This window comes from Apteryx rowi, unplaced genomic scaffold, assembly GCF_003343035.1.
Source record: "Apteryx rowi isolate R43461 unplaced genomic scaffold, aptRow1 scaffold_172, whole genome shotgun sequence".
NCBI classification, from domain to species: Eukaryota; Metazoa; Chordata; class Aves; order Apterygiformes; family Apterygidae; genus Apteryx; species Apteryx rowi.
Genome location: NW_020447997.1, coordinates 114,518 through 139,873, shown reverse-complemented (window position 1 = coordinate 139,873; position 25,356 = coordinate 114,518). Strand labels below are relative to the sequence as shown.

The 25,356-nt window shown below is 35.7% G+C and overlaps 1 protein-coding gene across 2 annotated transcripts in view; it reads right to left on the bottom strand.

The window, feature by feature from the left end:
- Window positions 1–25,356, bottom strand: part of UNC13C (unc-13 homolog C) — a 214,103-nt gene that overhangs the window by 173,595 nt on the left and 15,152 nt on the right. For both annotated transcript variants that reach the window (XM_026060864.1, XM_026060863.1), the window contains exons 2-3: window positions 15,489–15,511; window positions 14,870–14,934 (exon numbers count right to left, since the gene is read on the bottom strand). In XM_026060864.1, the coding sequence (XP_025916649.1) occupies window positions 14,870–14,934; window positions 15,489–15,511 (88 nt within the window). The remainder of the gene's footprint in view (window positions 1–14,869; window positions 14,935–15,488; window positions 15,512–25,356) is intronic.

Here is a 25,356-nt window from a genome sequence, read left to right as displayed (position 1 = left end):
TACATTTGGAGTTGTTGATACATGGTGAAACCCCATAGAGGGTAAAAAAACTCTTTTCTCTTATCTTGTAATAAACAAAGACACTGAACATTGCTTCTCATATGGATTTTAAAAGACTGGATCTAAGGTAGGATCATCAAACATTCATTTAATCCTTGCAGTTCAACATACCTACAAGGGTCTCGATAAAGATATCCCAATATTCACACTGATATGCACTGGCTTCGATCCCAAATATCTACGGGTTTAACTCAAAGCCTGTGGAGTCAATGCAGTTGATAAGAATCTTTTCCCAAGAATCTTAAAAGGACTGAGGTTAAACTCTAAAAGCACCATACCCAGCTTTCCCGATACTATCAACCACTTTGGCTTCTAAGAAAGATCTTTTATCTGTGAATATTAATAACTTAGTATTCTTGTTTTATATGGTGCCAAACATTCACATGGTGAAAATGTCCTCATTTTTTTAACAGAATCTGATTATTAATGCTTTTCCACAAACTGTATCCCTTTGCCTTTAGTTAAAAAAATATATTTAACTATCACATCAGAAAGCAATGACTGATTACTGTATTTAAAAGCGATTTAAGTATTTCACATAGCTTGTAAAGATAGTAGGGGAGTAAACCGTATTTCCTAGTAAAAGAACTTTAGATTTCCTCAGTTGTTGAAGTTCTTTAGGCAAATCCTATTTGACAATGAATTTTCACATCTCTCTTGCAAAGAAAATAAGAGATATGGTTTTGCACTCATAACATGTTTCAGAAATGAAAATAAAGTGAGGCTCTCATCCTTAAGATTTTTTTGGTAACAATTTACAAGCATATAGTGCTGGATTAAACTGCCTGATCCTGAAAGATGCCAAACCTCCTCAAATTTGTTTCTGCAAGTTGGCACTCAGTATCTTGCATAAAGTCTCTTGGCACCTTGCAGGATTGAACCAGAGATAAGATTCAGAATAACATGAAGAATGAAGGTATCATTCAGTTCAAAATATTGCTTTCTTAGGAGACTACCTCAAAAAAGAATCATGATCTTTAGAAGTTGAGTAAGGTGAAAATGCCTTCAGGTTTTCTTTTTCTGTGATGTCTTTAATTTGTGAGGCATTTTATTTTCAATGGACAAGCTCTTGCAGGAAGTTTAAGTTTACATCATTAATTGGCAATACACCTATGTGCTGCATTGTGGGTAAAACTCTGATAACAGATAATAATTAATTTGCAGTTTTATTTTGAAGTATATTAATCAAACCAAATTGAACTAAAGATATCAAAATAGTATATGGGAAAAATGCATTCCTTGTTTAAGCTTGGAATAAAAATCAATTTCCAAAAGAGATTATTTCCAAGATTTTGAAAAACTAAAACTAAAACTAAACCCATAGTCTCTAAAAAATATAGAACAATAAATTCCTCAATACTAATAAATATACTACAACATTTATATATTACACTATTGCTTATACTTAGGAACTTAGTTTTGACATTAAAGTAGTCATTATGAATAGAAAATATAGCTATTTGAATAATAAAGGAGATAACTTTGAAACTATATATATATATATATATATATACATATTTTAACTATCTTTCGGTGATAGAAAGTCATGGTAATCATTACCAGTGCAGTAAGAAATTGAGGACTACCAGCTGCCTTTATATCAATGGCCTTACAGTGGATTAACAACTTCTGTCTGAGCCATTCCCTGCACTGGGTAAAGGACATGTTAAACAGCTGTGCCTGACCCAGTTAAGATTGCCTCTACAGCACAGAAGCCTGTTGGTCCAAGGGGTGTTTGCAGACATAAGGACAAGGTGTGCCTGTGAGGTATCTCACAGTTCTCTTCTACACTTACTCAGTTATACCACGCTCTCTCTCGTCTCAAAATCCTAGCAAATTAGAGGAAAAGGTGCTGTGGACTATAACCAGGAAATTCCAGAAAACTATAACAAAGAATGGGTTTTGCATAAATATCATTGAACTGCAAAAATGCCAAATGACCCCCAACCAGTTTAAAAAAAAAAAAAGAAGAAGAAGAAATGGTCAACAGATAGAAAAAGGGATTACTCTCAATGTTCCAGAGACTGTAACCAAAGCAGCCCCAAGCCAGTTTTATTTCTATTAAACTTTACATGTGAAGCCAGCAGCAGTGAAAAAATATCTGGAAGTTAGGAAAGAAAGGCAACAGACATCTCAAAAGTGAAGTTTTAAATTGTGCCTGTGCCCTACTCATATTTTCCAGACTCTCTGGCAATAAATCTTTCTCACTGCATGAGTCTGCTAATTGTAGAGGTGTACTTTCAGCTCGCCTGGGTCTTTTGTAAATAGCAATACTACTAAACTCACAAGGCATCTAAGAAATACCTCAGAAAGTTTTTAAGAGTCCTCCAAATAGCATGCTAACATCTGGTATCTCACCATTTTTTGATTTAGTCCAACACATACTTTATCCTTCAGGACAGAAAAACACCTAGCTATCAGGGGACAAATTGTAGCTAGAAATCTCGTAGTACACAGCACTGCTTACTATACAATACAAGAATTGATACAGAATCAATCTTTAACATGGAGAGCCAAATCTTAAAGGCTAAAAGGTGCAGCACAAGCATACCAGCTCTGGACGCCAGGAGGTGGGAGGCAAGAGTTTTAACTCTGTCCATTATATACACCCTGGGCAGAGCCTCCCAGAACCAGATCTCAGCTCTTGAGAATATTCTTGCCAGTCCTGAACACTATATAAGGGTTAGGCACTGTGTAATACTGCATTAGCAGGACTGCGAAATTGGGTATGTAATAAATGTCAAAACTGGCAGAAACACCTTAAAAGTGCCACTAACTTATTTAACAAAGAAAATAATGAGAGGCATATAGTTGACTCTCATGTGACAAGATTATGTATTTCTAATTATTGTAAAGAATTTAAAGGAATTCCCATATTTCCTGACACTGTCCAGTTTTGGTACAAGTAACATTTCTCATCTTCAGCCCATTAAGACATTCTTCTGCAAATGAGAGCTCAGTGCATGTATGGTACACTCAGCCTGAAATACTGTAAGTCCCTGTGATGTGAACAAGCTGGTAAGACAGTAGCAGGAAGTTTTTTCCCTATAGTTAGTCACTTCTGCTTCACAGTCTTGAATACAGCTCGTATTGACCCATTTTGCCTGACTCTTTAAATATAGCTCAGAACACAGGATTAACTATTAAGGACCAGTTAAATAATCTCCCTACAGTAGCAGACACTGTTGCATGTGTAGAATACACGGAGAAATAACAGTTCTTTTCTTCTTCCCCCGCTCTTTTCATAAGAGCTAATGCTATTCTGGCATGCTGCCTAGCAAGTTTTCCCCAATGATACTACTATTAGGCTACAGACATATGTTTAGCTTATTAGTCACACAGCAATATTCTGATGTGTTAGGTTCACATAGGAATACTTCATCAGATAAGCTTGTCATCCTATGCTACCAATTGGCTTGACTTCATCACCACCAGCCACTAGACAGTAGAAAACTTTCATTATTCTAGAGTTTTACCAAGTCAGGACTCATGCATCAGGGAATACTGAAACAAAATTTGAATTTATTTTTAACTAGGGTGGGAGGTGGCAAATTCATTAATTCAAGATGTCACCCAAGAGTTGTCTTGATAAGGAGGTGAAGAAAGCATAAATATGTTTTCTGTGCAAGGAGAATGTAATTTTGGTGCAATTTTCCAGAAAGAATTGTATCTGCCTTATGCTTACTCTTGGTGTCACATACCATTTTAAGATCATTTAGATCAGCCTTCCTTCTATTATAGTTATGAAGAAAAATTCTCCCCAGAGATTCCCAGATACTTGGGCTGTCAATAAGATTCCAAAGGAAATTAAAATAAGTCACATGAATATCTTTAGAACACTACAATAAATCATTTCCACTTAGTCACAAGAACAACAACAATCCTCTATTTCGTCTGATCCTGGCAGTGTTCATCAGGCTCACACTGTTCATTCAAGTCAAATTATTCTTTCTTCGTTATTACAGATATACATAGGACTTGAAAGATATAATCGAAACACCTAAAACGAACTGTGATAAAAACAATATCTTCCAAAAAAATCTGAAATTTGTTCTTGCTTGGCAGTTTAGCATAGTAATTCAGACACAACACCCAACAGTAAAACACGTAATTGTTTCTGCTTTATAATTGGTGGGCAGCCTATATGGGGGAGAATGTGACAGATTATGTATACACACACACACACACGAATAAAAATATATATATATATACACATAGTCCTTCTCTACAAAGAGAGGTGGAGTGGTTCATATACAGAGAGAGGAGGACTTGCTGAAGTACTTTTCCATTTCAGCCCATATAAATAGACAGTTTCTTAACTAGACTGTTCAAAACTCTGTATTTGGAAAGTGTGATTTTTAGTGCTATTCTCCCTGCAGTGGTTTTGATATAATTATATGTTATTAATATGATATAATTAACTGTCGAAAAGAAGCTATGAGAACACTGGAAGACCAGAACCATACCACACATCTTTTTGATTGGCATCTTGACTTGGTTTTATATTTATCTATCTGCTTTCAGAAACAGAAAATCTCACTTCTTTCCATTAATATCCATAAACCATAAAGAAAATGATATGAAGCAATATTCAGCTGAATATCTTAATTCCACTGAGATACAGCAGTACCTTGTGTAAAGTTCTAATAGTGATCTGGTGAAAATGAGTGAAAACTTTAGGAGCACACTGTCATCTTTCTCATGCTTTTTGGAAACCAGTGTTTTTAGAACCAGAGGTATGGAGAAAATCTCATCATTTTAGCTAAGAAATAGCAATTTCTAGATTCATTCACCCCCCCCCACCCCAAAAAAAAATACACACACACACACACACACACACACACACACACACATATAAGCTCCCTTCTTGTATTTACAAATTACTTGCTTTGAAGACTATACCTTGGTAACCTGCAAAATCATGTTTTGAAACATATTCTAATTAACTACTGGGAGCACGGAAGATTATGGTAGGATGCCAATTACTTCTCACAAAAAGAATCCCTGAGACTCAAATTCCAGAAAAGAAACCTGTCATTTTAATTCCCATCTGAGGTCCTGGAAGTGAATAAAAAATGGCATCTACAGCATGCAGAAGCATGCAAGCTGCTGTCTGCTGGTGGTGCAAAGGTGTACAACGTTGCATTGCAGATGCAAATAGCTAGAGTCAGCTCAGCCAATAAACACCTACAGTTACTTTACATATCTAATATCTTTAATGTTTTTTTCCAAGTCTGATTAAGAAATCTGCTGCTGTACTAAGCTGAAATCACTACTCAACAGTTCAATTACCAATAGCAGTTTATGCAAACAAGTTGGCTACAACAGTTACAGACCAAATTTACATAAGTATAAGAAAATGACTTTCTGTCTATTTTTATAAAAATGTTTTAGTCTTTAATGACTGGATATGAAATCTTGGTTGTTAACTCTGCTCTTAAACAAAAGCACATATTAAGGGTAAAAACATCAGAATTCCTATCATCTGAATTACAGTTTGTAATAAAATTTATACTGTAAAACTGAACAGAAATCTGATGGAAAACTGACAGAATAAGTACTGTCTATACTATCATCATAAAAATATAAAAACCTACGGGTACTCAGGAGACTTTTTCATTTAGTTCAAATTTTTAAGATTGACACATATGGCTTCTCCATTTCACAAATTATATTCTGTGTATTGTGCAACTTATAAATAAGAAAAAAAATCATATTAAAGAAGTTGCACTGCTAATTTGTGTAGATGTCGATTTTGCAGAAGCACCTTGAGGGAAGTGAACACCCATCTCTAAGTAAATGCTAGCTGTTTAGTAAATGCTATGCTGAAGGCAAATGCAAGGTCAAAGTTTCAGAGAATGAGTAACACCCTATTTAAAAAACTACAAAATAGAACAACTATCTTTAAAAAGTAGATATAAGAAATAGTCTAGATGATACCGAAAATGTTAGTTATCTGTAAGAAAATATGAATGTCACTAAGCAGAAAACACAAACAGCTCATCAAGCCAATGTTGAGTCAGTGCAAAAATACAGCATCATTCTCACCTATGTATCTGCAATGACTACCATGCATATTACAGAACCAAAATACAATTGTTTTTTATTCCTAGAAAATGGCATAGTCTCCAAAGAGCTCCATCTGATTTCTTAGATCTTACTCCTCCTCCTCCCCATCCAGTATTTTCTGGTGGCCTTCTGTACTTATGTTCTCTTTGTTCTTGCCTGTTCTCCTTTCTTTTGGTGTAAAAACACATTTCCTTTGCAACTTCTGCTAACAAAAGTAGTCTCTCTTACCATTGCTTCATTATTTTTTATTGTTTCATTTAAAGACTTTTGGTTTTATACTGAAAGTACTCTTTATCATTAAACTTCATTTATATTATTTTCCATGATTCTTAAACATACAGGCCTTAACTAAAGACTTAGGAAGTCAATGACAACATGTCCATAGACTCTGATTAAGCCCTACAGTTTAGATAACTATTGATTTTGTACTAGGGTACAGACCACTTCAAAAAAGAATTCCTGTTTTTCTGTACATATATATGAATGGCTAAAGGGAACTGAAATAGTAAACAGAAACTGCTGCTCACATTTCCAGCCTTCTTAAATAAAATACTTAAACTACTACCTGCCTGTCCTTTATTTTTATATATTTACATAATTCTATTTCATAGGCTTTTCAGTAAACTAAGTATTGCCTAAACTAACATACATGGAGGAAGATACTGTACTGCCTTGGACAGCTCCTATTTCTTTTAGCAATGTGACATTCCAGGGTTATTCTGCAGCTCCAAGCCCTAGTATTATTAGTGGCTCTGACTATAGAAGAAAGTAAAAAACCATATGCAATTCTCCTCTTTCTCACTCCAATTTTCTACCTGTTTAGATTCATTCATATTCCTGCAACTGGTTCTGACAGCATTCTGGAATGCGATTCTGTCCTTTCCAAATCGACCCACTGACTTTAGCGGTCATTGCATTGAAAGTTTGCTTTTTAATGTTTTAGCAGGAAAATTCATAAGCAGTGCACTTTTATGCAAATGGAGATTTTTTCCTCCATTAACTGTAGGTGTTTGGTCATAGTCTAGGATTGGATAAAAGAGGCAGCTGGGGAGTTACATAAACTGAAAATCCACCCTCCTCCCTTACAACTCACGGCTACTCTTAGAGCACTGTAAGGTTACCTGAGAGTTCTGCCACTGTACACATTCACTAGTGCTTCTTAGACATTTACAATTTAGGGTTGTAATAACATTATACATGATTAACAATTGTAATTTCATAAAGGGCAATCTTATGTATCAAAATCCATATTTGATTGGAATAAATCATTACAAAAATGTAGGTGTTTTCGTCATTAAAAAAAAATTCTCACACTTCAATATAAAGTGGCTTTTATTCCCTTCCTCCCCCCCTCCCAGGCCTCTTTTTTTCCATTTCTAGGCATAAAAGATTTGGAAAGAATGAGAACCAGTCTTTTAACTCCGTGTAAGAGTGAAGCTTATCTCATTTCCAGATCAATATAATGATGAAAATGTGAAAAGGTCAGGCCTCAGTGTTTTTTTTTTTTTAATCACTCTGTATTGAATATACATTTTAGGTTATTGGTTACTTTGTTTTCTTGAAGTGCTTGGAATTATACAATATTTCTGATTAGATGAGTCTGTTTTATAGAGTAATTAAACCTATGAAGCCGAAAGTGATACATATAAAAAGTCCTGGGAAGCTTTAGTAACTGGTAAAGCTGGTTTGGTCTCATGAAAACTGAGATCTTTTCTTTTTCTTTCTCTTTGGTTATTTAATCAGAGGTACTACCTGATAGGAAGAAGTACACATCTTCATATAAAGTTTAGAATAACTCAACATCTTTTTCCCATCAAAAGATTTGGGAAAGTTTCCTTAGTAGAATAGGAAAGATTTTAAATGAATGAAAATAAGTTTCTCATTATTACTATGCATGAAGCTCATTTTCTGAGCATCTAGGATTACAGCAGTCCTGCTACACACAAAACCACAGCTATTTTTAACACTATTGTACCTATGGACACAGGTGCCAAAAATGAATTTGTGTTTAGGAGATTTAAGAGAATTAGAGTTAAAAGCAATTGTATGAACACCTAGACAGAACTTTATTCTCTTCATTTCATTGATTTTTTTCACACTCTATAGACTGACAGCCAACTTGAAGAATTTTTGTGAAGATGGAACCAGGAGCAGGGAGGGGAAAGAGATGTTGAAATGCATCAACGCTGGTATATTATAATCAAAAAATGTAGGCAGTGACTTTCATAAAAACCTATAAAATTGGAACCATGTAAATTAATCAAATTAATTATGATATAGCCATTCCTTAAAATATCTGAAGGCTCACAAATCCACACTTGGGTAGTGATAAAAAATTTTTGCTGTAGGTGCAAAGCTGGTATTGGAGATGTAAAATTGTGCATGAATACTGGGAGAAAATATCAGCATTATAAAAGAGATTACAGGACTGGATTTGCAGCTTTTCTTGGTCCTCAGTATATTAAAATGCCACCAAAGAAATATCAGCACTTTCTCTGCAAATGCAAGTTGGATTAAAGGAGCCTTAATATGAGCTAAAAATATCATACTAAGAAATGAAAAAATGAACCAAATCCCTCTGTAGGGGGGAAAAATACCCTTTAACCTGGCCAATTGAAGAAGTTACCAGAAAGTTTAAGGCTAGACTAGGCTATGCAAAGGGCGTTTATCTACTCAAATTTTGAGAGAGACTGTGTTTGTAGTGTAAAATGAGTAAGGATATTAATTTCATGAACAATTTGAAATGCTGTTAATTATTTTTCTATATTAAAGATGTGAATTAATGACACATTAGTATACACTGATAGATACTCAGATTCTGGTTAAGGAAACAGAAGAGACTTAGTGACTATAACTTTGAGCCTCCCTCTGTCTTTTTATCACAAACCTGGTGGATGTTTCATCCCCAGGTGTAAGCCAAAGCAGAGCAATAGATATTCTAAATTGTGCCATCAGTTAACAGGCCTCTGGGGCCATTTCAGCTTCTGAAAAAAATAAAGCTGCAAAGAAGTTTTGACCTGATTTCTTTTTCCTGTCATGCTTCTTGTCGCATAACAGGGAGCTGATACTGGCCAGCTAAAGTGACTTTATGTTAGCTTTGGGCAATGGTGCCTCAACGCACCACCGTATCAAGTCCTAAACTTTTTTCCTTTCATTTTTTTTTCAGATTTTGCAAAAAGGGCTAGTTATATGTTAAGACTCAAATTAAAGAAAGTCATTTAAAGCCACATATCAACAGAAACAGCAGATGTATCTACTAGAAAGAGTTTTTGATATTCCTCTCCCTTATAACAGGGCTAATCAGTAGTAATACTACTGAAGGCAGAGAATTTACAATGCTGCAAAACTTGTCTATTGTTCTCAATATTCATAGGGGGGAGGGAAATCTGAACGTCCTTCTAAAAACTAATGTCTCCTTAGCAGGACTGTTGCAATACCATAAAACCAAGGATTTGTGCTGAATTCCCTCTTCTGTCTTTGAAACCTCTGTAAATGGTTTCATTAGTACCAGCAACACAATAATGAAATGAGACCAACAAGAGAAAGAAAAAACAATTTGCATAAAGCTTCTGAGAATTTCTAAATTGGAGATAGGAAGTTCTACAAGACAAATTCATTTTCAAAAATAGGATGGAGACCTCCCTAGAACCAGATGAGGTAATAACCTGCTACACTTATTTTTGAAAATATGCATTTCTGTGGTTCTCATTATCATAAGATCACAGCATCTAATCTTAAAAGAATATAAACATCCTGGAACAGTAAGTGATAAAATTGATTAACAGCAATACTGAAATATCAGTGATACACTAATGAGAGTGGTAAGACTGAATATTAAAAAGAAAACAAAACAAAAATCCCCACCTTAATTCCTTTCTTCATTCAGATATTTATAGAACAGTAAACTTTCAGCATGCTTGATTATCTCAAAATCATGGTCAGTATAGGGTATGTGGAAGAAACTTTATAAGGAGGTAAAATGAAACTTCCTTTTCAACTAAACTTTACGTGTGACCAAAAGGCATTCAAGAGTAAAACCCAATATTGGATGTCTGAAGTGTTATACACACTATTTTCATTTTTAAAACATTAACTCTCTAAAATGCTTTTCCATCTGTATGTCTAATATAAAGAACTTTTTCTGAAAAATATTAGAGAAAATAAGAATATGAGAATTTGGTGACAGAACTTTGGAAAAAGGAATGCAAAACACATCCATGTTTTAGCAGCTTGTTTCATGGTACACACTTCCGAGAAAAAAAAAAAGATAGTGAACATAGACCTCTTAGTGATTCAAGGAGCTTTATATAGCCATTATGGTCTCTCCACCATTACATATTCAACATACACTGTTGAACATGAATCAACAAAAAAGCAAGTGCTGTGAATGAGCAGCCAGTTTTCCTCATAGCACTTAAAAACAATGACTATTAAACCGTGTTACCGTATTATGTAAATGTTAGCTACATAAGAAGCTCTCTATTATTTTACATATTTGCTTGAGAGTTACAAATGACCAAGGAATACATACTTTGTTATTTAAGAAAACATATTACTAAAACTCAGTTCAATTGTCTCACAAATCCTCTGCAAAATAATATTAAGGGCATGAAATGTTCTGGCTTTAGAGGAACTTCACTATCTCTTCCAACAATACTAGGGCAGTACTGTACCATGTATCTTCTACCTGTTGGTTCTGAAATGCATTTGCAACTCTTTGAATTGCTTGAATCAACAGATCTAATGGATCTACCAAAACACAAAACTGAAAAAGAATCTCTACATGCTTTACATTTCACTCTTCTTTTTTTCATCTCCTCCAAACTAGTGATTATTTCAAGTGCATCTCTCTCAAGTTGTCTCTTCTCAAAGAACCAGCTCCTCAGCCAGCTGTAGCATGATATGGAGTGCCTCTCCCAGTGCAATTTTCCGTAAGGAACAATACTGCCCTCACAGACATCCACCTCACTCCTGAAGCAGAGCTCATTTAAACTGTTACCATGCTGGACAGTGAATTAGCCTCCCTTGCCTGAGGAAGAATTCAGGTGCAAAACAATGCTTTATAAAACCTGGGAAGAGGTCCCTATTCAGTTTCTCTGTGTTAACATTTACTTTCCTGACCTGAGAAGAACAATCAGGCATTCTCCTCCTCTGATTCTCATAGTGAACTTTTTTTGCATCCAGAGGAGAGCAATTCTAATTGACTTCAGAAACATGGTTCCATCTTGGTTATTTTATTGTTACATGCAATGACTTATAAACAATGTAACTACACATAGTTGTATACTATGTTTTGATGCTATGGCATTAAAAAACATTTCTGTTATGCTTTCATGACATATGGGAGTGTCAAAGAGTTCTTGCACATAAATACTTATTTACCTGAATATTTTTAAAAGAATAAAGAAACTAATCAGAGTTTAGGAAAGAACTAAAACTTTGAAAAGAAAACACCTGCCTTCTTTTGTGCAGTGAATCAATTACCAGATGTACTCATATAAGGCAATAACAGTTCCCGCCTCTTCCCTGCCTAACTTCTGATCAGTGCATAGTAAAGATCATAGAAAAAAGTTGAGACTCCAAGGCCTTCTTATTCCTGCACTGGTTTCAGTTCCCAGCCTAGAAAAGATTTTTGTTTTGTTTTAAAGCTGTTATTTGTCAGAATGCATTTTAAACCCAGATTGTATCAGAAGTTTATACTAATTCTGCTACAGTGGCTGGATAGTCTTCAGTTGCCTGTAAGTGGGTCAAAATGCCAGTGTTTCCTGTTTCACCACTACCTTAAGTGGAGCCTGAATTGTCCTCACTGTATTCCTGATGTGATTAAGCTTAGGTGCAGATGAAACAGTTCAAAAACCAACCAAGCAACCAAAAAACTCCAAACCACTAAAATAGAATTCATGTTTTAATTCTTTTTTTTTTTTTTTGGAAAGAATATTTCTTTCCACAACTGCAACACTGTTTGCTTTTTCCCCAGCTGCTCTCCAATTTTACTCCAGTTTTACTAAGGCTTTACATTTTCACTTCTGTATGAATGCCTGTATATCCATACATTGGGTTTGGTGGGAAGACAGAGGAAAAGTGCAAAAGCAAGGTAATATGCAAAAGAAGGACTCAGTCCAAAAAATAATCTGATTACTGCTATTTAAGCTGAAGACTGGCAATATGTGGATACAGGCATGAATAAAAGGATAAAGGCAACAGCCACTGGATCTGAAGTGGTCCTATGCACCGGTTACAGGATGCCTGTACAAGGGGCTGACATACCTTTTCCTCAGAGGATTCAATATTGGAATTCTTTCACCTGTGACTGGAAGGGAGAGCACGAAAAGAAGTAACTTCTGCCTAGGAGGTCTTTGTCAGTGGCAAAAGGTCTCCTTAACTCTGAGACTGGTTTTTGGCCTTTAATCTGCTTTTAGTGTGGGGTGCACAAAAACCAACAAACAAACAAACAAATGAAATCTCTAAACTCTTGTACACTATGTTTCTAAGTCCTACACCTATTCAGGCAACTGTAATTAAGTAACTTCCTATGGAAAGTAGTGTGTACTGCAAAACTATATGGTCACAGATCTTCCTGCAGGCATAGGACTCGATACTTGTTAGTGCTTACACACACAGTCTGCTCACAGAATGCTATCCCTTAACATCTACTTACTGTATAGTTTAACTATTCCTCACTTGTATAAACTTAGTTTTTAGTTTCTTAAGAATAACTCTTGAAAGGAACAAACAGCATCAGTTGGTAAGAAATATCAATTTTTTGCTAGTCCTATACACTAATGCTTCCGAGAATGACAATACTTGAAATTAAGTAGATCACAGCTTACAGTGTAGTTGTCAAGATGTCAGATTCCTGCTTCTCAGTGGAGAAGTACATTATTATTTGTAGTACCCCATGTCATAAATTATTCCAAACTGAGGGCATCAAAGCCTAGAAGTAAAAATGAATTGACATTGCATAGCACAAAAGAGAAAAGAAGGATATACCTTCTTTTGTGAATACGCCAAAGAAAAGTTGATGTAGTGAATATCAGAAGCTGATGTCTCTGGTTCTGATGTAAATTAATTTTTCAGCAAAGAAGCCACCAAATCTAAGTTACCATACACCAAATCAGAACTTTATTGCCATGATTTGCTGTCACAGTTGTGACCTTCTGATAAAATCAATGGATAATTCCATCACAAGAGTTATGTGAACAGAGGCACAATGATAGAGAGTTAGAGTTAATGTTTTTGTGGCTAACACATTACTGAATAGGTCTTCAAATCAATTATCTATCAAGAGAAACAAAGTTGCTTCAGATGATACTAGTCTCATGCTAATGAACAATGTATTTGAAATAACAGCACTAGCTTTTTGCATTTAGGAGTCGGTAAAGAAAATTTGCAGCACTTACATTGCTTCTGTTTTTAAAATTTAAAGGATAGGAGGAGACAGGGTAGTACAGTACTTAGAAAGCCCCACTCAAAGAAAGAGAAGTAGTTTTGGCATAATAAGTATTAGTGCTGTTCAATATATAAGGCAAAAGTTCTAGAACTTAAGTCATGAGAGACTTCCCTTTTCTGACTTTATGCAAAAACTGCAACTGAGCAAAGTGAAAGCAATCCAACTGTGTTGTTTGGGAGCAAGGAAAGAGAAGTACACTGTCATTTTAGTCTAATGTTAAAGAGCAAGTTACTAACAAAATGCAGCAATTACCTTTTACAGTATTTAAGTGTTTCACACTTTCACAGCAACAAATCCTGTACAATGTAACCTGTAGTCTACTATTTTTTATTGCACCAGCTACCAGCTGGAAAAGGAAAAATGAAACAGTTGGAGGTAGAACAGACTATACAGAAACCACCTAAGCCACTGCAAAGCTGGATGGCAGTCCTGAACTTGTTTAAAGTTGTTTAGTGATAAGTACAAATGTTACCATAATTATACCTTCCACAGCAGGGAATTATATTAAGCAGATTAGTACAATTAGTACCACTTAGCTAAAAAAAGAGGCCACAGGAAAAACTTAGCACTATCCAGATTCTGTTGTCTAGTCTCAAAGACATCCAAATGAGAAGATTTAAGATAAATTAGATAATTTGATCTCATCTCCTTATCTTTGAAATAAAGCATCACCGCACGAAACTGTGCTTACGTAGTCTGCCACCAAGAAGGTAATACCCCTTTTAAATATTTAAGCAATATAAATGATAAATTTATCCCCATGTCTTTTATTCTTTTTTACTATTCAATTTGGAAGGAAGAAAGGAATTCAAAATGGGAAAGAAAGATTTCCCTCAAAAGAAGAAATCCTAGAGGCAAATTCAGGATAACGCTATCCAGAGACAACCAAATAAGATTTACAGGCTTCTGCCACATTCGTTCTCTTTTAGCAACTGAAATAAATCTTTTTTTCCTTGACCTATTAGATTTCAAATATTAGAATGGTATTGTTATATTACTACTAGTTTACTAAAATGAAGACATAAAAACCAAAGTACAGCTTGAATGGTTGGTTCTTGTTTATGCAGAGGTAAAAAATTTTGCCCTCCAGTCATCCTGCACAACTGAATTGTTGAATTTATTTTGCTTTGGGAGAAAAAAAAAAAAAGACCCTAGACCATGACATTGATTATCTTCCTTTTAAAACAGTTCAATTTTCTTAGAAGATTTGGAAACAAGAACAAACCTTAAAAAATTACTACAGTATAACTTGCAGACAAACCAAGAATTCATAGTCATATTGGTACTTACCCACCAAATGCCTGGATTGCATAAAGCTTGGAAGTATCCAAGGAACTTCCACTTACTATTCGAGCCTTTAAGAAGAACAAAAAAAACCCAAAACAACAACAAAAAAAAATAAAGCACAGTTACCCAGTTGCTCTTAATAATTTTTGGACAAAATTCAACTGTATCAAACACATAACACCTAATATGAAAAATGTTAAGCAGGGTCAGCTCCAGGCCAAAGCTACAGCAACTACTGCTTTGGAATACATTACAGTAGCATTCAGCATTTAGTAAAAAAACACTGGTAGAAACCATGGGAAGGTATTAGACATTGCTTTCCAAATATTGTTGCTCTTTAAGTCTGAAAGACTATGCAGTGTTGATAATAATTAGAGGCTAAAATCTCAGATATCATGTTTGACAGTAGCAGACCCCTGTGCTGGAAATTATGATAAGCACAACAGTGAGGTTTATTCCGTTTATAAATGCAACACATTTGCAATACACTCAAAGGAGAACAAAAGAATGGAAAGCTGGGAAAAACATGCAATTTTCACAACTCAAATGAAGAAACCAGATCAAATAAGTCAAAAACATCAACAAATTACATGGTCCCCATAGTAAATACATGATTTTAAACCTTTTCATCCACAGAATTGCTATCTGAAAGAGAATTGGGAAGAAGGGGAATATAGGTTAGACAAAATGGTTTCTAAGAAAATCTCTTATATTAGGAAAAACTTACTATTTTCATTTGTTAATGCAGAAACAAAAGGAGAAGCAGAATCCGAGCACAGTCAGTTGTTTTATTGCAGCAAGATCATTGTCACTATATTTTGACAAAAACAAAGATGTTTTCCATAGATAGCAACCCCTGCCACTTATGCAGGACTGGTTGGACACTACGCAGTTTAGATATCCCATCTCACTATAATTGTTAGGTTTTCAGATATTTCTTAATATAAATGCATATATTTAATGTGGTACAAGTGTTCAAAAATAATTCTCATTTCCAAGGAAAATGAAGTCACAGCTACCCAAATAATGATAGAAATGACCGCCTCCCCAAGTCAATAACTACTATATAAAAATTATAGTTCTGTGAATTTAAAGTATGATATATATCATTACAAATTGCTTAATGCAAATACAGGAGGCATTTGCATTTACTAACAGACAAAAAACATTTGGTGACAGGAAAAGCTACCTCCATTTTAATGCCCTGTCAGTTTTAAAATACTAGTAATTTAAAAATTATTTTTATATACTATTTCATCAGTATGTTTCTGTTTGGTTTGGACACTTCATATTGTACAGTGCACACACAAACCTGCATTGTTTTAATTGTCACCTTACTGATCTCTCCTTTTTTCCCTGCCCCTAATGGACTACACATTTTCCACAGACCATTTAAATAGCTTCAGTATTTTTCAGATGTTTGGAGATACCCCACATTATACACATCACAGAATGATCATTTACACCTTAGACATACAGTGTGCTTTATGACATTTTAAAACAGTTTATCTAGTATATCACAAATACATGTAGCAAAAATATCTTGCCAAATGTAACGGTGAATACACCGTAGTTGTGACAGTCCAGGAAAATCAAAGGCTCTATTGTTGTGCCACCAATTTTAGAGGCTACTTATGTGATCAGAACTGAGCATGGGCACAAGAATGGCCACAACAGAACCTGGAGGAGGTAAGTTGTTCAAAACATGTTATACCAGCCTGATTATATGTGATTTTCTATTATTCAAGAAAGTAAAACAGGGTTGAGCTACTAGGTATTAGCAATGTGCTAAGACCAAACTTGAATCCACAGAAAATCCAATTCTGCAGCAGTCTCTCTTCCTTTGTGAGTCCACAAAATTAGCCCTTTTCTTAGGCTTGACTACACTTTTTACCTTTTCTTTCACACCTATTGTGAACAACCCCTATAGAAAGGGTGTGCCCAAAAGAACGAAGTAAAGTTTACTTTGAGACAATAAATTCTGCAGTTTTGAGTCTACAGAATATTTACTAGTACTAGCAGCAGTAGTAAATTCTTCTCTGATTGATTAAAAATAATAAAAACAGAGCAAACACAGACACAGTATCTATTTCTTATTATCTGTTAAAACATTTTTTTCTGGTGGAACATGAACTATCACCCATGTGGTATTGTTTTACTTTTACACTTCTCTGAGCAGCAAAACATCATCCCGATGCACTTCTTTTTAAATGATTGCAAAATTATAGTTTACCCCCCATCCCCCAATTACAGAGCATAAGAACTGTAATACACTTGCAAAGAACTGAAGTGTTGGGAAAGGCTGGGAGTAAGACTGTATTATATATACAACCTTAATTTCCCCCTCTTGCAAGTGTGCATAACATTATAACATCAAATTAGAAAAAGGGCTTAAAAGTTCATTATTCTCTCAAAGTACCATTTTAAGTGGTAATTCTGCAAGACAGTTGCAAGAATGTCCGACTGACTGATAATTATACCATTCCTGGAAGCAAATCCTTTAGACACAATACTTGCTGGAACTAAGTATCAATACAGCTGTCCCTTGGAATAATATGTGTAAAAGTAGCCATAGTCAGGATTAGTGAGTAGTCTAAGATGGACAATTCCCTAATTGGTATGTAATTGCTAAGGAAAGGAAATAAAAGATGAAAAGTGAGTCCAAATAAAAGCAGCAAATTAAAGTAGATTGTCTGCCCCAAAAAATAACACAAATTAAGCCATGCTGAAATAATAAGAGCTCTACACAGAAGCTAAAATTATCACTACAGAACAGAATATTATGGCAGCTAAGCCTAAAGGGTGTTCTGTTGCTGAAGCACACTCTAGGAAGATACACTGTATAATGCTTGAAAGATATTATTAAAGCTAGCACATCAGAAGACATGAGTGATGCTTGTCTGATACAGAGAAGGTCAAACTTGAATAAAGCTTGGTTGACAGGAGAAATGGAAGAATTGCTGCTAGCACTTTACTAGCAGTGATGTAGAAAAAATGACTAGCAGATACACTGAGAGCCAAACTAGGAGTTCAGCTTGGTGAAGATGAAAACTGCATTTGTGTCTTATTAATAACTGGTCTGTATATCTGAAGAAAAGAGGAAAAAAAAAAAAGGACATGCTTAAAAAGCCATCTCTGGTGCTTAGAGATTGAGTCCCATTTGAATTTTAATGTCTCGTTCTCTATTGTCTTTGAACAGCTACTAAATACTTCTACCCAATTCTGAAATTTGCTTCTAAAAGAATAAATTATTGTCTGCCATTGTCTGCCAAGAGAACTATTTCATCACTGAACATGGTTTTAGTGCTTCTCAACTTCTGGTAGTCTCAAAAACCACAGTACTCTTGAAGACTGGGTTTTCCTGACAGTCTCCTGCTGGTCAGCATGATGGTAGAGAGTAAAGTACAAAGTGCGTTTTAAGCACTCTGTTCAGATCCCATAACATAGTGGAATGGAATGGTAAAGAATACATTAATCATCAAGGATAAAGACAAATATTTTATCTCTTTTAATACAAATAACAACAAACATTAAATGGAACCAAGTAACTAATTACAGTCTAGGAAAGCAAACCGATTAATGGGTTATTGCCTCTCCCACATCTTTCCACAGCACACAGCAAGCATTCCCATTTGACTTCAACCACCGTATCACTGGTCTTACTTGCAAGCTGAAGTCCCATTACATTTCTTCCAAAGAAATCCAAGAAAACAGCCACTTGGTTTGACACCTGCTGTGAGAATAGTCCCTCAGGACTCTAATGATAATAATAAAAAATAAATCACATACAATGTATGAAAAGTATCAGGACAGATAAGGACTTTACTGACATATGCAGCTTGGTTTGAGATATCAGTAGGGACAGAGGTGACAATAGGGCAAGAAGACAAAATGGCTGCTTGGGACATAGGCATGAGCTGTTGATCATCTTAGCCAACAAAGACTAAGTCTGCAATAACAAGTAGTGCAGTGCTATAGGTGCAGATCGGTAGATCAAAACAGTTGGTGCTGAAGATCCAGTGTCCACACTACAGGTGTTTCAGGGGCACTTACTTCAGACTGGTTATAATCTGGTCCTGTGGACTGAAAGCCCGTTAACTACTGAGTACATGAGGTGTGACCTTGGAGAGCATCTTTTGGTTTAGTTTCATCTGTAAGAAATCCAGATCACATATCCTGGGACCACTCAGTGATCAAACCAAATCTGGTGAATTGGGAAGACAGGGAGATTTGCTTCGAAAGTGTACTCCTGATCTACAGTAAAATACTAATGGTGACAAACCCATAAGCCATATGGATATCCTACTGTTCAAGATCAAAAGCAATATTCAAAACAAAGACCAAGAGCAAAGGAGCAGAACATAATATCTGGGAAATAGTCACATATTTCACAGGCTAAGAAAAGGAGCATGCACTTGCTAGTTAAGGTTTAAGGAACTAGCTAAAACAGCCTCAAACTTTTAGAAGTTATCTTCAAAAAAACAAAATTGAGAAGGCTGACTTTCAATCCAGCATATGCTGTTGACTTTAAAAAGGTGGTGGATGGTAGGGACTTAGTGAACTTGAAAACTTTAGGTAAGTCAGACTAATTTCAAGACTTACAGCCGTGGAAGAAAAGGCTGAGTCAATGTATAAGCTCCTAGAGAATAAAAAGATGACAGAAGCCAGCATCACTTATTGAGGTAAGACAAAGAAATCTGATTTTCTTCTGTTGATAGGACAACTGGCTTATGTATGAGGGAAGGGAAAGACTGGATATACTTCAATGTTAATATTATTTTTTGTCACTGTTTTTCATGATATTCCCCCATGAAAACTAGAAAAAAAAATAGTAGAGATGAAATTGGCAGAAAATAGCATACAGATGTATTGCAAATATTTGTGGGAAGTTCTTGGGAGGAAATATCATGTCATGCAATGTCATAAGGGTCAATTTCAGTCAATATTCTCATTAGAAAGGTGGATGACAGAATTTTATACACTCTGCAGAAGACGCCAAACTGGAATGGGTTGCAAATGTTTGAGTGAATAGAATTAGTGTTCAGAATGCTCTTCACATATTGCAGGACTAGTATTAAGGCAGTGAAATGACTTCGGTACAGACTATTTCTACATTTAGGAGGAAAAAATGAAAAATGCAAAAAGGTGCTTAGATAGCAGTACAGGGAATACAGCATAACATCAACTGAAAGAATTGTTGATGTGATATTAGTGCAAGAAAAGACCAAGTATTAGTACATATCATACATGAGACAAAGGAGGTAATTCAGCCTTATGGACACCTGCTAACTTCGGAGTTGTCTTTCCAGTTTTTAGCAGCACACTACAAAGAAACAAAATTGAAAAGAAAAAACAGGACAAAAGCCAGAACAATTGAGATTCATAAAACAATCTGTGAGGACAGACTGAAAGGACTGGGTTTGTTTAGTCTTAAAAAATAAAACTAAGAAGGGAGGTGGTGACGGTATTTCAAGTGCATTAAAGGGTATAATAAGAGTAATAAGTTCTTCTCCATGTCTAATTTGGAACAATGGTGATTTAAGCTAAATATTAGAAAAATGTCAACTGCATGTATAGGTTAGGAAGAATTAGAATTAAATATCCAGGAACGTTGTGAAGACTTCCAAAAAGTCAAGGAAACATTTGAGAGGGACAGTTTAGCTATATTTGGTGCTGCCTCCAAGAGAAAAAGCACAAAACTCCATGACCTCTCAAGGACCTCTTCACCCCTACAGTTTACAGTTCAAAGATATCAACAAAATAGCACGATGCAAAAGTGTGAGATATAAATCAGTACCAAACATTTACAAAGAAAATACATAATGAAGTGTTCAGAGACTTTTCTAATCTATGTTTTTTTCCCATGATCTGTAAACTTAATCTGTTTGAATTTATCATGTTTTGTGCAAGTCAGAAAATACTTGAAATAGTTTAGTATTTTATATTAGTGCAAAGACCAACAGGGCAACATATATTTCTCTTAATACACAAGAAAAATAACCCCAAATTACCACTGTTATTTGTTAAAAAAATTAAATCAGGTTTCATTATTAAAAACAGTAAATTAGACCAAACATTCAGAAACTATTGTTCTGAAACACCAACAAATTCCCAGGGCCAGATAATGGTCCAGCTGTATAATAGCAATGCAGGGGTCTACCTTCACCAGCACTCCCTTTGTCAGGCACATCTCAGATACAGTCAAAAACTGATGAAGCGGTATTGTCCCTGAAATGCATGATATTCACCAGTTCAGCAGCAGCAGTGGACAGGAAATAGTGAAGGGCAGGAAAAAGAGCAGATTGATAAAACTGCAGCCACAAACTGAATGCAAGTCATCTCTGTAAGTCATTTGCATGACTACAGGATGCCTGAGGAGAAATGTAGACAGCCTGGCATTACCTAACACGCATTACCCAGCTGATCCTGTGTGTCACTATTTATTTGAACTCAAAATGATGATGTGGGGAACCTGTAGGCTGTACTAATAACTGGCTAGATATAACTGACTCTCTCATCCCCCTTGGCACTTAAAAGGTTTAATCGCCTTTTAAATTTACTTACCATCCTAAATACCAAGCTTTTCAATGTAAAACTTACCTACCTCTTAAACAATTTTTATTTGTATGCATCTCTCTATATACATAAATAACATTTTGCAAGTTCCTAAGTATAATAGAACTAAGTATATTAAGAACTGAATGGTAATACTGTTCACTGAAAGGCTAAATTGCTAATAAAGATGACTATTACAAGATTCCCCCCACAACCTTGGTCAGTTGGTTCATGTAAGATTGCCTAGAAGTCAAGTGCTTTGCAGTAAAGTGGGAGAAGATACACTAAACTTTGAAATGTGGTCTATCAGGGAGATTGATCATATGAAGAACTGTGAGGTTAATGACTGCAAAATGTCTTTTAAAGGTGGCATTGCTCTTACTTATCAGTACTGTAGAATTCAATACAGGAAGGCAATGTCCAGCACCTTTAGAGAAGAAAAAAGTCTGTTTAATGAAGGCACTGACATTCCTTGAAGCCTCACCATCTTCACGGACGTTACCCTAAGATTATATTACCACAAAAATTTCCTTAGCCAGCAGTAATTTGACTCTTTTTAAACAGATGGTCTTGAATTTCCTCTCCTGTAAGACAAAACATCCATAAGGTTCTTCTGGCAGAGATCTGTCCATACTTGTTTCTAAAGCTTAGATAAGCAGGATTTTGGTTCAGTGGAAGTACAGGATCATCTGCAAACGTTCCACCAATCTCTCAATTTTCCAGTTCCAAGTTGAGCTGTTACACTTTCTCAGATAAACAGCTTTTTCTTAAAGAAAGCAAGCTAATATACCCTACAGTCTTTAAAAGTTTTCTGTTGGTTGCTGTATTGATTATCAATATACATCCAGGAACACCACAAACGGCGTTGGAATCACTCTCACTGTCTTCCATTCCATTTACTCTTCAATTCTTTCTTCAAGCCTCTAAGGAGCAACCAGAAGGTGCGCAACAAAGGGAAATGAAATGTGGCTTGAACTGTGGCTGGTTTTCCTTCCTTCTTTATGCACAGTGGAAGTAAAACCTATATTGAAAAGCCTGTCTATATGCAGATCACAAGAGTACGGAGCCTGCATTAGATTAAAACAAACAAACAACCCCCTTCCCAAACTCCCCCCCAAACCCACAAGCTAATCACAAAAAGGTTATTTTATGACTGAAATGCAATTCTCAGATTAATTTAAATAGCAGATTAATGGAAGATAAGCAAGTGTTACAGGTAAACACAGGGACCTCAAGGACTACTGCAAATCTGTTCATCAACTAATCAGAAAAGGTGGTCTGAATACAGTGATCAAAATTAACTTTTATGACAGAACTCAGTCCCACATTAAGATTACATGTATAATAACAAGTAATACACGTATAAATAACAAGTCATGCAGTATTCATGCCTGTCCTGAATATGCAACATTCAAGTGACACCATYGTGAACTAATGTACTATATGTTAGATTCTTACTGCCCTCTCTGTTGCTTATTACTGCTTCTCAGATGAGTGCCAACTGGCTTCCTGCTGCTCTAAGTTGTAGAAGCAGTGATTGTTGAGGGTGGCAGTGGTTTGCAGTGATTAGAGGCAAAAGAAAGCTCCTTAAAAGGATCATACCTGGGAATTAACCACAGTAGAATTCTGAGAGTTGTACATTCTAGCAGAAGCTAGTCCTGTAATACCGCAGCATGAGATGCTGAAGGTGTACTTTTTGCCTGGATAGAGATTTTCAACTCTCTTAAGAGTCTCCTTCTTTTCTATTCTCTATTTTTATCAGAGATACTCAAAGGAGCCTAATGTGTCTCAGGACACTGTCCAGGGTCACTTCAACCTGCCAGGACGTTTGTCTGAGGAACAGAGTTAGATTAATTACTAATAGCACAGCTTCTTCCTGTTGTTTTTCTCAGTGCCAGAGGAAATTATTCTGAAGCCACAAATCTATGACAATGCATGATCTCCTCCCTTTCGCGTGTGTTTAACTGCTGTTGCAAACTTTGCTTTAAAGCAGTATTCATTGGGCTGTATGTGGAACTGGGGAAGGGGGTGTATGTAATGCTGAAGTTGGCTTTGTTTTGAATATATTGTAAATACATTGAGTCAAGAGATGCATATTTAGCTTTTCTAGTCATTTTTACATGCATTTATCTGTTTAATCTATTCACAAGACAACTATGGTAAGCAATTAGGCATTGTGCAATGAATCAACACAAAGCATTTAAATTAAAATAAAAAACCCATCCTAAAATATGGCTACTGGAAGAAGGAAATAGGCATAAGGACAGGTCTATTATCTCCCTCCCTTCCCTGCAGTCATCGTATGCTTGAAAAAAGAAACTATCACTGGGCCGAATTCTGTTAATCTTACCTATTCTTCAAGTAACTCCACTGAAATAATGCAGTTGCTGATGCAATGAATGACAACTCAGTCTAAAAAAGGATGGAAGAATTTAGGCCAGAGTTAACACAAAGGGTATAGAAAATACAGAAACAAATAAAAATCAGGTCAAGCAAGCTGAAAGAAGCTTCCACAGTGCCCTAAACCCACCAATTAGGAGCTCTAGAAGAATCTTCTGGGAAAGAGCTCCAAACTTGAAGACCCTCAGCTAACAGAGTCCTACTCCCAAATAACTTCTTTTTTGTTACTGGAGTCTAGCTGCAGGCAGAGAAAGGAAGAATGACTATCCGAAGAATCTTTTTTTAACTTTAATTTTCCTATTTTAGCTTGCATCAGAGAGTATTCAGTCCATCAAAATCTACTGCACTGCATATCCATTTTATTTATGGGTAAAAGTGCATAATACAAATGGCTAGATTTGCCATCTAATCAGATTCATGGTGAGAGAAGTCAGGTTCTTTGGTCTCAGTTCAATTCATAATTAATAGAGGGGCCAACATTAAATCTAAATATAGAATTATGCTATTCTCTGATAGATAATATAGGACAGAAAATTCTCGCCTGATGGCTGAGTCTTATAACTACTACTGTAATCAAGTAAGTAGTAAGTGTAAAATGTAGAAATTTTCCTTCTTTTTGCTTTGGACTCCTTGTGGGGGGTGGGGAGTGTGAGAATACATTCACATTCTATGCTATAAACAAATTCTAAGCTTCTACTGCTCTGCTTTACTCCTGTTCATCTATTTTGCTTGTTTGAGATAAACCCAGCTGCTGTAACTCATTGTATATATATTTTTATGGGTATTGTCACTATATCAGTCACAAAACAACAAAAACAGTACATTTCAGACACTGGATTTTGCTTTAGTGCTTCATGGTTTAGTGCAATAGAAAAAGAAATGTTTTCTGTTGTTAAAAATGTTAACTTGTGATTTCTGTGTCAAATTGCAATATAGGTGACATTTCACAGCATGAATTTTGTCATGAAACAACAGATGAACAGATGGGTAGAAAGCACACATAATCAGACCTCGCTGTGTTCAGACCAGTCTGAAGGTTGTTGATTTTTTATCATTTTTTTGTGTGTTGTGCTCATACCAAGATATACTAATCATTCAAAGTGCAGCTTTAACTGTTCGCCTGCATTTAAGACTTCAAGTACTCTGGGCATCCTGGCATTTTTTTTCTCACAACTAAACCACAATCAAAAGGGAAAAAAAAAAAGTGTGTACCTTTGTGATTAAAGTACTAGATACTCATTATGGTCTAATCCATCAGATTCAGCACCTTTTTTAATTTAGGAATTGGACAGAGACCGGAGAGCAAACAGGGATTGGTTGGGAAAGGAGACTGAGAACAGGAGTAGAACAGAAATGATGCAGGGTGACAAGGAACAGGAGAGTGGCAGGAGTTAGGCTGGACTTGTGTGTCCATAGGCCTACGGTATTTTAGAAACCAGACTGGATGAAGCAGACCAGAAGGTGGTGAGACTGAAGAAGCAGAATAGGTGTTCACTAGAGAACACCTCCTTCCTGAACCTGTCACAGACCTCAAT